Source organism: Miniopterus schreibersii, assembly GCF_964146895.1.
Source record: "Miniopterus schreibersii genome assembly, chromosome: X".
NCBI lineage: Eukaryota > Metazoa > Chordata > Mammalia > Chiroptera > Miniopteridae > Miniopterus > Miniopterus schreibersii.
In genome coordinates this window covers 100,854,034-100,866,345 of record NC_138104.1, presented here as the reverse complement: position 1 = coordinate 100,866,345, position 12,312 = coordinate 100,854,034, and the positions used below count along the sequence as shown (strand labels likewise).

General features: G+C 42.7%; 1 protein-coding gene across 3 annotated transcripts in view; it reads right to left on the bottom strand.

Moving 5' to 3' along the window:
* The window catches only part of GPM6B (glycoprotein M6B), a 128,652-nt gene extending 118,283 nt beyond the window's left edge, over positions 1 to 10,369 (bottom strand). For 2 of the 3 annotated variants that reach the window (XM_081125206.1, XM_081125207.1), the window contains exon 1: positions 10,203 to 10,364. In XM_081125206.1, the coding sequence (XP_080981332.1) occupies positions 10,203 to 10,206 (4 nt within the window). In that variant the 5' untranslated portion in view covers positions 10,207 to 10,364. Of the gene's footprint in view, positions 1 to 10,202 lie in introns of all 3 variants that reach the window. The other variant, XM_081125203.1, reaches the window with a different exon arrangement.
* Between the last annotated feature and the right edge of the window lie 1,943 nt (positions 10,370 to 12,312).

Here is a 12,312-nt window from a genome sequence, read left to right as displayed (position 1 = left end):
TGAAGGGTCTTCTTTAAGAAGAAGCTAATGAACAAAAGAATATGATGAACTAAATAGATCCAGAGACATTGATGCATGTAACAGACGATCATATTTCAGAGGGAAGAGGGAAGAGGGGTGAAGGGTGGGAAGAGAGTAACCAAAGAAGTTATATACATATATGCATAACCCATGGACACAGTCAATAATGGGGTGAAGGCCTGGGGAGGGGGTGGGAGCGAAGTAGAAGGGGTCAATTGGGGGGAAAAATGGGACACCTGTAATACTTTCAACAATAAAGATTTTTTAAAAAAGAGAAATGCTTTGGAATAGAAGAACATCTTCATCACCTTGGAGATAGAGACAATTTTAACACAAGACAAAAATAAGAGGCACAAATTATAAAAGACTAACGAAAAAGATTGATAATTAGGGCTTTATTACAATAAAAAAATTCTGTGCAATAAAAAATATTCTATACAACAAAAGATGTATTCCATAAAGTTAAAAGATAAGCCACGGAAAAGATGATATTGACAACACATTTAACAGAGGGATAGTATTCAGAATGCATAAAGAATTGCTACAAATCAATGAGAAAAAAACAAAGGAAGCTATAAATTAAAGACAAAACACAAATGGCCAATAACTTACAAAAAAATTTCAGCCTCTAGGGAAATTCAACATAAAAAACAATGAAATACCACCTCATACCTATAGAAGTTTTGAAAAATTAAACACTGTGACAACCAAATGCTTGTGAAGATATGGGGAAACTAGAATGCTCACCCACTACTGGTGGGAGTATAAAGTGATACCACTACATGGGAAGCGGTGATGACACTATAAAACTTAGTCAGCTTTATGTAATGACAAAGCATTCATTTTGCTGACTACATCACTTCAATCAACAACAAAATTTTTCATTGAAGAAATAGACACATTATTATTGTCTACATCCAAACAACACAAGAAGAAAAGTTATTTTGGGAAAAACAGTTTTATATCTATTTCTAAAAATTTTCAGGATGAAAACTTGAATCGTGCCTTCAACCCGTTTTCCAAACCTGCACTCCACCTGGACTACCCACTAGCCAACAGTTCACTAACTACTGTAAATTCAGACATTTTCTAAAACTCCTTTTTCAGGAAACTAATTGAAGGGAAGTCTCAACATGTTATGTCCTTATATTCTGAAGACATAAAGTATTCATACTGATCGTATCCTGAACAAATGCGCAACATCTCCAACTTCCTCTTTATTCACAACCCCTCTTGATGTACTTTCCATTCCCAGGTAGATAATGGGGGTGCCTTATCTTTGTAATCTCTTCTGCTATATGCACGTTGTTCATGTACCGTTCTCATCTCTCATCAATTATTTTCAAAGTCCTCACACCTGCTGTGTCAATGTTTTCCCCTTAAAATGGAGGGTAAGAATCAGTGGTTTATGCACTCCCTAACATAGCTCTATGCACGCAGGCACTTAATAAAAGCTTATAATGATTTAGAAGCAGGTCTATTTCCTGGACAGGAAACATCTTGGAGTTTTAAAATAATGTTATTAATGTTGATCAAAAGGTGCCAGACCTGAGAGTTCATACTGTGTGATTCTATTTATATAAAAGTACACAAATAGGCAAAACTATGTTGGCAGAAATTAGGAGTGAGTATCCCTGGTCAGAGGTTCCCGAAAAAGACCTTTCTGGGGATTTCTGTGGGGCTAATATGTTCTGCTTCTTAATCTATGTACTGGCTACTTAAGTTAGTAAAAATTTTTCAAGCTGTATGCTTACGATTTGCCCACTTTCTGTGTATATATTTTAATAACATTTTAAAATGATTTTATAATATCCATGTCCCTTACCAAACACCTAAAAATATTTGTGACAAGATATCATTATATGATAGAGCTCAGTCAAGTTTTTGGTAATCCAGGGCAGTGGCTTTGCAAAATGGTAATAATTCATGGAGTGGAAATTCATCTCTTTAATGTTCTTAATTCTGTTGTACTTACCATGAAAATTGTCAGAATATGCCATGTGAGAAAATTAAAAGAAAAATATTTTTTAAATTGCTGCAAAAAATAAAAGTTATCTTAACGGTTTGAATTTCTCTGCTAATTATATTGCTCCTTGTCTGAAGGAACAGATGCCTGAATTTAAGCTGCCATTTAAAATTTAAAAAATATATATATCTTTATTGATTTCAGAGAGAGAGAGAGAGAGAGAGAGAAACATCAATGATGAGAGAGTCACTGATCGGCTGCCTCCTGCACACCCCTGACTGGGGATCGAGCCCACAACCCGGGCATGTGCCCTGACCGGGAACTGAACTGTGATCTCCTGGGTCCTAGGTTGATGCTCAACTGCTGAGCCACGCCCAGCCAGGCTAAGCTGCCATTTTAAAATCACCATTTAAGCATTCTTTTCAAAGAGTCAATGTGAAATACCACATTCCTAAACCTAAAAAAGTGGCCTGATGCACATAGAAAATAGCAGAATTTCTAGGCTCCTTCTAACCTTTGCTTCCGACACTCCTGCTCTTTTTACACGAGAACTATTTTGCAACCGTGCTCAGATCTCTTAGAAAACAGCAACTTACGGTCTCCACTGGTGGGCAGGAGTTGAGGAAGGGGAGGAGCAAGGAGATTACAGACTGTCAGTAAAGGGGCTCTGTGATCAACAAGGGAAAAACCAGTCCTTTCTCTTAACAACTCCTGCATCTCTCAAGCACATGGAAAACATAATGAAGTCACAACTATGGACCCTAAGATGGAGCAGAGCATGCAGGAAGGTTGCCTTAAAGGCTTAATCTGGGTAGATTTTATTATAGCTAAGATGAACTCTAAATTTGGAAAGGCCACCAAAGTTATTAAGGATGTTAAGAAATGGGACTAGATCCTTGATGTCTTTCTACTTAATGAAGAGAACAAAAGATGAAAACGATTTTAATAAGCAAAATGAACGTCATATTGATTTAGTCCTTTCAAAGATAAAGTGCCCTGAACATCAGAAAAAGTTGCCAAGGAAAGCCAGGCACTCTATTCGAGGGGGTGTTTGGTCTCATTATTGAGAAGGTTTAGGTGCCATTTTACTGCAAAGAAAGAGTGAATTAGGTGGTCCAAAGGGCTCCCCCTTATAGCTCCAGAATCTCTGGTAATATTGAAAAAACGTAAGAAACAACAAACAAAACTTCCTTCCTATAGAAAAATAAAGCATTCCTTTCTGAAGGATAACACCTTTTAAACCAGAGATCTTCCCATTCTGCAGATGTGTTCAATCAAGTCCTCAATGCCACTACTCAGATTTTATGATATTGTGCAGCACAAAACATTTTCAATTTCTTTACTCTAAAGCAATGATTCTCAAAATGGGGCAATTTTGCCCCTCACCCAACAGAACATTTGAAAGGGAAGGAAAAGAGACTTCTTTTATTTTAGTATCTGTCTCCAGCTGCTCCAAAGAACAAAGTATAATTGAACAGTCGACAGAAAACAAATAAATATACAAGTAAATACTATGCAATAACTCTAACTCAAGATTATTTACAATAGACTTTGCCACACCAAGTTCAAATGTACTGATTTATATACAGCAATTAAAAGCAAAACTAAAAAGGTCAGGTTTAAACACTTTTTCCCTTGGCAGATTTTTGTTCTAACCAAGTAAGCAAATTTTACTTCTAGACATTAAAATCCTAATTTCCAATTACTAGAAAATTCACTCCTTTAGTTAAGTGATCATCTCATCTATCAAATTACCTACATCACTAACAATGAATATCACTACTGATCCTACAGACAAGAGGATTAAACACATAACACGAGAATGTTATGCACAACTTTATGCCAATAAAGTTAGTTTATGTAAAATGGAAAAAGTCCTGGAAAAACACAACTTATCAAAACTGAAACCAGGAGAAAGAGGAAATCTGAAGAGTACTATCTTTGTTAAAGAAATATAATTCAGAACATTTGCACAAAGAAAACTCCAGACCCACATATCTTCACTGGTAAATTCTTTCAAAAATTTAAGGAAGAAATAATACCACTTTTAAAAATAATAATCAAATACATACACAAACAACAACCGGGTTCCATTTCACCAGCCCTTCTCGAACCACACCAGAGTCACCTTGTCTATCCCAGAAAGGTTCACGCTTCCTTTCTTCTCCAACTTATCTTTTGAAAGGAAGGAAGCAGTAGACAAGATTAAAAACATTTTTGCAAGATTCATTTATGTGTGTCCATTTGTAATCAGTTACATTGCGTTACTCCCCATTTGGCTTCCTGTGCCACCCCCATCTTATGTTCTACTTTCCCCCACCCCCGACACCTACCCTCTGCTATGGCCAGGCCAGGTTCTTCAGGGTCACACAGTAAACCCTGCTCACTCCTACCTGTCTTTCATGTGTACCCTAATCCTCTCCACCCTTCTCAACACACCTAAAAGCCAAGTCTCCACCAGAAGCTTCATGTAAGCTAGAAGGTTTTACCTTTCTCAGAACTTCTTCTAGACTTTTATTTGGAATTTTACAATTAGACACTAATGATTCTCTCACACTGGGTTTCTTTTATCTCCTCGGTTAGAATGTCACTTCCTTCCAGCTGTTGCTTCCCTGCTTAAGATCCCTTCATGATCTCTATGACCAAAAGGGTGACCTTCTTCTATCTCCGCTCTCCCACTTCCCCCACATTCAGGCCTTGCCCAATTCCTCCACGTGCCCAAGCTGCACCCTCTGCCATGCCTCCTGCTTTTGCACATTTGTACCCAGGGCCTGGGATGTCCTCTCCTGGACACACTCTGACCCCTGTCATTCTCCTGATCTTTCCAACTCAGATCAAAGGTAACTGCCTCCCCCAGGAACCCCTCTCTGAAATACCACCCACCCCCTTTTTGCCCCTCAGACAGAGGAAATTATTCTATAGGCTCTTGTGCTTACTTCTTCTTATAACTGTTTATCTGCCACTCTGAAGTGACTGTGGGGATCTGAGGACATGGCTGGGTCTTGTTTATTTATTTGTTTATTTTTTGCTTCAACACTTAGCACAATACCTAGCTCATCTGAGCAGGACTTTGAATGCTCACAGTGTGAGCACCTGTCTTATATTTGAGAGCCTTCGAAGCGATGGGCATGTAACAGCAACTCAAAGGTTTAGAGACTGGCACTTGCTAGTTGCACGGCACTGCAGTGGGTACTCATTCAACCCACTTGTACAAGGTGAGAATGGAAACACAAGACTGTTGTTACCTTTTAATCCTCGGGGCAATAATGATTTCACTGAAACAGTGTTTTACTCCAAGCTTCCCTGAACTTCAAAAATCTGACAAGAAGGAAGTGTTTTTTACCAGAGAGAGGAAAAATATTTTATAACCTCAAAAGAAAAAAGCTAAAGGCAAAATAAGAAATGAAATAACACTCAACCTGCTCTTTAAATTGTTTTTGTGTCTGTGTTCGCCTGCAGCAATCAAATTACTTTTAAAGTGACTTCAAGCTCTGAGTTCTGTTATTCTGTGAATATCTTTACTAAAAGTATTAATATTATTAAAGAACAATAATTAATATCATCTGCCCTATTTAATTTAGTGTAGTCTATCATAGTTTATAATAAATAAATATCTTATATATCTTGAAATCTATACATTTATAATGTTGATAGGCCTTAATAAAGTACATTTTATATGATAAAGCCTTTATCCTTTCAACAAATACTTGTGGAGCACCTACAATACGCCAATCATGTGAATGAACACTGGGATACAACAATGAATAAAACAATCTTTGTTCTTGACCAATTTGGTATTTGAACAGAAAAGAAGACATAAGAAAAACACTAACAAGCCAGCTAATAGTAACCCAAAAAATCATGTTAAAATTATTAAATGGATGTTATTGGCTTAAAAATACAGTAGAAGCACTTTTACCAACACTCACCAAGTGAGCCCATATTTTCTATTCTTTTTGTAAACTACACTGACTATTGTCCACAGAATTTGACCTCAAAGCTATTCTCAAGACATCACTGGACTACTTTTCCCACCAGCTGAATTGTATACCTAAGAAGTGTCACTTGTTTGTGCCCAAAACTGTTTATGCCAGTTGTACTTGTTACTTTAATTATGAAATTCAATTCAATATTACACAAACTAATAAAATATGAGTGCCAAAAAAAAGAGTTTTTATTTCTTTGAAAACCAGGTCGATTGCTTTGGAAAGTCTTAACAAAGAGGAGTCACTTGGAAAAATAGTTGCAAAAAAAAGTGCAGGCAAGACAAAGTTAAAGCCACCTAACTGCTTGACCCCTGATACAGCAGATAAGGATGTTCTCTAGGAAACCCTCGGACGGGTCAAGTGATTTGGGCAACAGCTTCTTCTGGAGCAAAGATACACTAAATAACTAATGTTTGTCACAAACAGTACAGGGTGCTATTGGGCTACAAGGTTTTTTCAACATTTCAGCCTGCACGGAACATTAGAAGGGAGTGCTCTCCAAGACCGAGGAGGGTGGGCTGTTGCTAGATCTTTACACTCAGAGGGAGGGAGGCGAGCACATTCTGGGACACTTCCTGCCCATCTGCTCCTCAGGATACCATTCCTTTGTTTCTGATTGCATCTGAATTCCTGAGCAAACTCCCAGAACCAGACACCGTCTGCGTGGGGCCTCAGTGTGCTTCCTCGTAGTCTCACCTCTAAAGGTGGCCTTGGCCCTCTGGGGGGTGGGTGAGGAAAAGCTCTCTGGAAGAGCCAGCTCTAAGGAGAAGAGGGCAGAAGCCAAAGCTGGAAGCACTCCTCCACCGGTCTCCTTGGAGAAAGGCCAGTTGTCCTGTTGGCAGGCACATCAAGATGTCAGCATTCAGTGCAACTACAAATGATGCCTATGATGCTGGCCTCGTGGAAACAAATAGTGTTCAATTAGGGAGCTGCTTTCTCATGCTTTTCAAGCATAACATTACCCTCCCATTTCTTTTTCTAAGTTACATCCATTTTGCTCTGTAAGAGCCCCCCAAAATAATTTCATCAAATCTTTTACTTTGTAGTAAACTGAGATTAAGAAGAGACAATGATTTGCTCAAGGTCACACAGCAAGTTAGCAGAATTACTGGGGTGGGCACCTGGGCCTCTGGCTTGCCCTGCTTTTCCTGTTTCTTGGTCCCGGAAACAACAGCACCAGCAGCACCTGGGAGCTTACTAGAAACAGAAACTCAGGCCCATCCAGGCCCACTGAATCAGAAGCTGCTTTTTTAACAAGGTCACAGATGGCCTATATGCACATTACAGATAAAGAACTGCTTTAAACCAGATTTTTTAAAATGTTATTTTGTGAAGTGATTAAGTTCATAATCTTCCCATAAATTTCCTTACAGTGAAGTGGGTCAAAACAAAGATCATGTCATACACAATTTTCATTTAAAGTTATAGGCAACTAATGAAACAAAATTAGCCTCTCTCTCTGGATACATGATCCGTATTAAAGCAGGATGGATATCCCCACACATGCCTTATAAGAGGTTACTGCATTGAATCCAGTCAGTTGCTCTGCCTTCAGGCCTATGAATAAGGTAACAGAATCAAAATTCTGTTGGGCAACATGAGCTCCCATCAGATAAAACCAGAGTAACACTGAGAATGTGTGTTTGTGCACAAGCAATGGCTAAATGTGGGACTCTTCAGCCAGTGAAATAATCAGTTTCATCATATTCATTTAGTTGGTGTACTGCATACAAACAATACATCAACATCTTCCCATTGTGCAAAACAACCAAAGTTACTGAATAGTCAAACACACTGCAAACATCATTTGGCTCATTGCATTTACATGAACCGTCCAGAACCAGTAAATCCATAGAAAGTAGATTAGTGGTTGCTCTGGCGCAGGCTGGGGGGAGGGGAGAATGGGGAGTGACTTTTAATGGGTCCAGGGTGTCTTTTTAAGGTGATGACAATGTTAGTGGTGGTGGCTGCACAATTCTGTACACTTAAACATGCCAATTGCAATGGTATGTGAATTATATCTTTACAAAGTCATAAAAATATCAATTGGCTCAACAATAAAAGTGTTTTCTTTTAAGATGCATTGAAATACACACCACCACTGCTCATTATTTTTTCCACTTAAAGATTTTGAATACCTTAAAATTAGAGTCTGAAGCGGCTTTTATTTCCATGAACCTCCCCCATTTTACCAGGAAATTAACTGATACCAGTTTAAGGAAGTGACGTGCATGAGAACCAAAGACCCAACTCAATGGGCCAATGGTCAGAATTTTCCCAGCATTACATCATTTCAATGAAAACATTCATCGGGTATGTTGGGTAATTGAATACAACTGGAAAAATAAAACCAGTTCATGGCCCTGTGGTGTATTTACTAAGAACCTACCAAAGAAAATCAGTACGTTTTCTTTTCAGCATGAAGGGAACTTTCTTTTTTTATGTAAAAACTAAAAACTAAAACCAAGGATACAGGCAGAATCAGTAAAGTATGCACAAATTAACATAAGTTGGCAACTGAAGTGTAGAACCAACAATTGTCCCAGACACAAAGTACTTCCTTGAGAACAGGCCTCTGCTTTGGGCATTTGTTCATGAGAACTTCCACACCCACTGAAAAATAAAACCCTCACTTAAACCCAGGGTTTTGTGAAAGCCATTCTCAAGAAGGTGCCTGCATGATCATTAGAGGCTCAATTTCTAACCTGTACAAATCCCAATGTTTGGCGTTCAAAAACCAGAAATAACTTTATTCCAAGAAAATTAGTTAATGCCCCCAGCATTGCCAAGGCAGTTACGGGCTGAGCAGCAGCCCCGAGTTTTGCATATGAGCCTCATTTGAAAGGGAGCGTTGAGTTGAGTGATGTGACTACTCACATGGGGGCATCTGGAGAAGTAGGAACCAGAGTTACAGTTCTGCAATTCTGCCCTTTCTAGAAGGAGTTTATCCTAGCTCTCCCCTAACTCTTTGGCAAGAAAATGTCCTGTTGGATGCAGGGGTCTTATTTCCTCTTGTATTTTGATCACGTAGTAAATTTTTTAAAAATTAACTATAAAATTCTTTGCACTTCCTTTTAAATGAAAAATACTGTGCCCTCCTTACCATCCCTCTCCAAAATATCAGCACAAAATTACCTCCCCCCACATGCACAGGCCAACCCATACTCAGTCGCAGAGGGGTTTGTAGATGGGAGTACGGGGCTAGGGATAGTGGGTGGGGAACCGGCAGGGAATTAATTCCTTAGCCCTCACTATTAACCAGCAATGGTTAAAGCCACTGGCTGCCTCATTAGGAATGCTTCGGATGGGTCTTCAGTCTGTGGCTTTTGTGGCACTGGTGGCTGGAGTCTGTCAGCCACTAGAGAAAGATAACAGAGCAGGGACAGAACACCCTTTCCCGGCACGGTGCTCAGACACTTCCAAGGCTGCAGCAGAATCAGTTTATTTCCACCCCCCTCTACGAGTTTCCCTTCCCATAGAGAACCCCTTCAACGACATGTTGCTGAGGCAGCATTTCAGGGTGTTAGGAGGTGACAGAAAGAATCTTACAGCCACCTAACACCCTCCCCGGCCCAGGCTGGAGATTTTTCATCTCCAGAGCTGGGCTTTCACTGTTATTAGTCGAGCCCCAATCGCACTGGCACCCGCCTGGCACACTGTCTGCACCTGAGCCCAGGTCTGCATTTTGATAGTTGGAACTGGGACAAAGAAAAGAAACCCTCTGTCCCGTCCAGTCCCTCTCCCCTCCCACCTTCCTTGTTTCAAGGGTCTTGGTTCTCAAATGGGGTCTTCCAAGAGGCGTGGGGAACTGGGCATTTGTTTCACGTGGGTTTAGGGCCAACCGAACTACGGCAGGCTGGGACAGGAGCGAACTCTGAGCCCAGAGCTCGGGTGACAGGGAGGGCGAGCGTCCCGGCAAATGGGCAAGAAGCTAGCTACTCTCCCACCCCTTAAAAGAAAGCAGAAGACAGCCGCCTGGGACACCCCGTCTGCTCTCCCCACCCTTCTGGGAGCCCCGCTCCTTCCTCCCGCGAGCGGCAAGCCCCGGGCGGGGGACGCCCCCAGGTTGGGGCAGGGACGGCACCTGGGCGCCGGACACCTGCACCGCGCCCCTCCCACCTCCGGCCTCCGCCCGGCCAGCTCGGGAAGGGTGCCCCGGGAGGCCGCACCTGCACCGGGCGGGCGCGGGCGGGCCGTGGCGGTGGCGCGGGGCCAGCGCGCTGGCTTACCCATGGTGGGAGATGGGCGGGAGGGGCGCTGGCTCCCCGAGGACAGGCCGAGCGGCCGTGCGAGTTGGCGGCTCGGGCGGGCACGTGTGCGGGCTGCGCTGGGCTCCGGTCGGGTCGGGCTGCGCTGGGCTGCTGGGCTGGCAGCTGGCTCCTGGCTCCGGCTGGGGTGGGAGAGCCACTGGGCTCCGCCTGCACTGGGGGCCGGCCGAGCCGAGAGGGGCCCTGACGTCAGCACCGGGGGCTTTGTGAGCCCGCAGCAGGGCTGGTACCCGCAGCAGGCGCGCCCAGGCGCCAGCCAAACTGGGGGCTTCCTCTGGGACCCCCGAGCAAGGCCCACGGGCGTGGAAACCGGAAAAGCCAGCCGGGTGGGGGGCGTGGAGAGAGAGGGGAGTAGGCTTTTAGGCTCTCCGAAAGAGATCTACAGCTGGAGGGGCTCTGCGGTCTTAGTCATGACCCATTGTGCAGGTAAAGAAACTGAGGCCCGGGTCACTACACCAAGGACACCCAGTGTTCGGCAGCATCGCCCCAGTCCACAGTCCTGGATCCTTTTGTTCACATGTGCGCTGCAGCTGGTTTACTTAATTCAGCAGCTGTAACCAGGGCTGCACGTTAGAGTCAGCCAGGGAGCCTTAGAACCCCGATTTCATCAAGTCCTCAGCGGGTGGGACCAAGTCAAAAGCTCTCCAGGTGATTCCAACCTGCAGCCAAGGTTGCCAACACTGACCGGAGTTACTTGTGGGTAACGAATGACTTCGAAGGGCACAGGTGGCACTTTCCAATCTGAAGTGGTGACGGATTTGGTGGTGTCAGTAATCAGCCCACTTGCTCCTTGGAAGCGCACCCCTGTCATGCTCTGGGGGACATAGCGGACTCGTCCCAGTCACCGCTTTTCTGGCTCAGGCCTCCCGCTTGAGCCTGTAAGTTAATTAATGGTTTAACAGTGTCCGGGGTTTAAATTCCTTCTGTCTCCTAAGAGAAGAATTTCCCCTTCTCCGAAGGTATTAGAAAAGCGCTAAGACCCTGGCAGTTTTCCTATGGCTACTGCATTCCCAGACATTTCCGAGCCCTTGATAGTGCATGTTGTGCTTCTTCATTGTTTTGAAAACACGTCGTGTTACTTGAACCGAGGGTTACATAAACGGTAACAGTAGATTGTACACTTGAGGGACATTTAAGCCAGAAGAGGCTTCAGGACTGAGAGCGGTGGAGCAGGCAAACATTTCATGTATTGAAGTTTATTGTATTAGAGAAGATTTTATCAAGGCAGAACTCTAGAAGGCCTAATAATGTTTTGCGTGAAAGGACGGAGATTTGCGGTAGGCGGATCATTGCCAACCAGTCGTGGTGCTAAAACAGCAGGGAGCCCGCTGGTTTAACTCTGTCCTCCTGTTGCAGGAGAGCGACCCATTTGAATGAGGCTGGAACGCACATGCATGCAGGTTCCAACTGCAGGTGACAGTGGCCACGATGGCCTGCAAAGAGCAGAGACAACGGGGAAGTGGGTGGAGGCGAGGAGGAATTCATTTTAAGTCCTGGTTCGGTTGGTTCCTGCATCATGGGAGGCTCCTAGCAGACAGAACAACAGAATGGGAGTCTGAAATAGTATTTGGGCACAAGATGACCTCACTACGGAAGCAAGAACTCTAACGTTTTGTGCACTGGGATAAAAGTAAACCCTTTCGTCCACTTTCTGTCATTCCCTAGAAGTCTCAGATTTTTTTTTTTAACCAAAGAAGAGAAATAACAGCTGTCCAAATATTGGAGCTAGTCACATGGGATGCTGTGATTAAAAAGCAAGTTAAAGCAAGTGTGTACACAGTGTCAGAGGAAAGCCACATTTTAATAGAAATTTTTATTCACTTTGGAAATGTCATGGACTGATTTCAACAAGCAACTGTCCCGAAAATCCTTAAGAAAAACAAAACAGCAGCTGGGAAATTAACAAGGCTACTACAGACAGGATGCAGAAGATACGTAATATATATACTTGACTATTAGTCAAAGAAATGTTATTTGAAAGTAACAAACCACTTTTCTCATAGTAAGTAACTAAAATCATTTAAAAACCAAGCAAGTCTACCTTGCAGGTGGGTAAATAAATTGGCAGAGC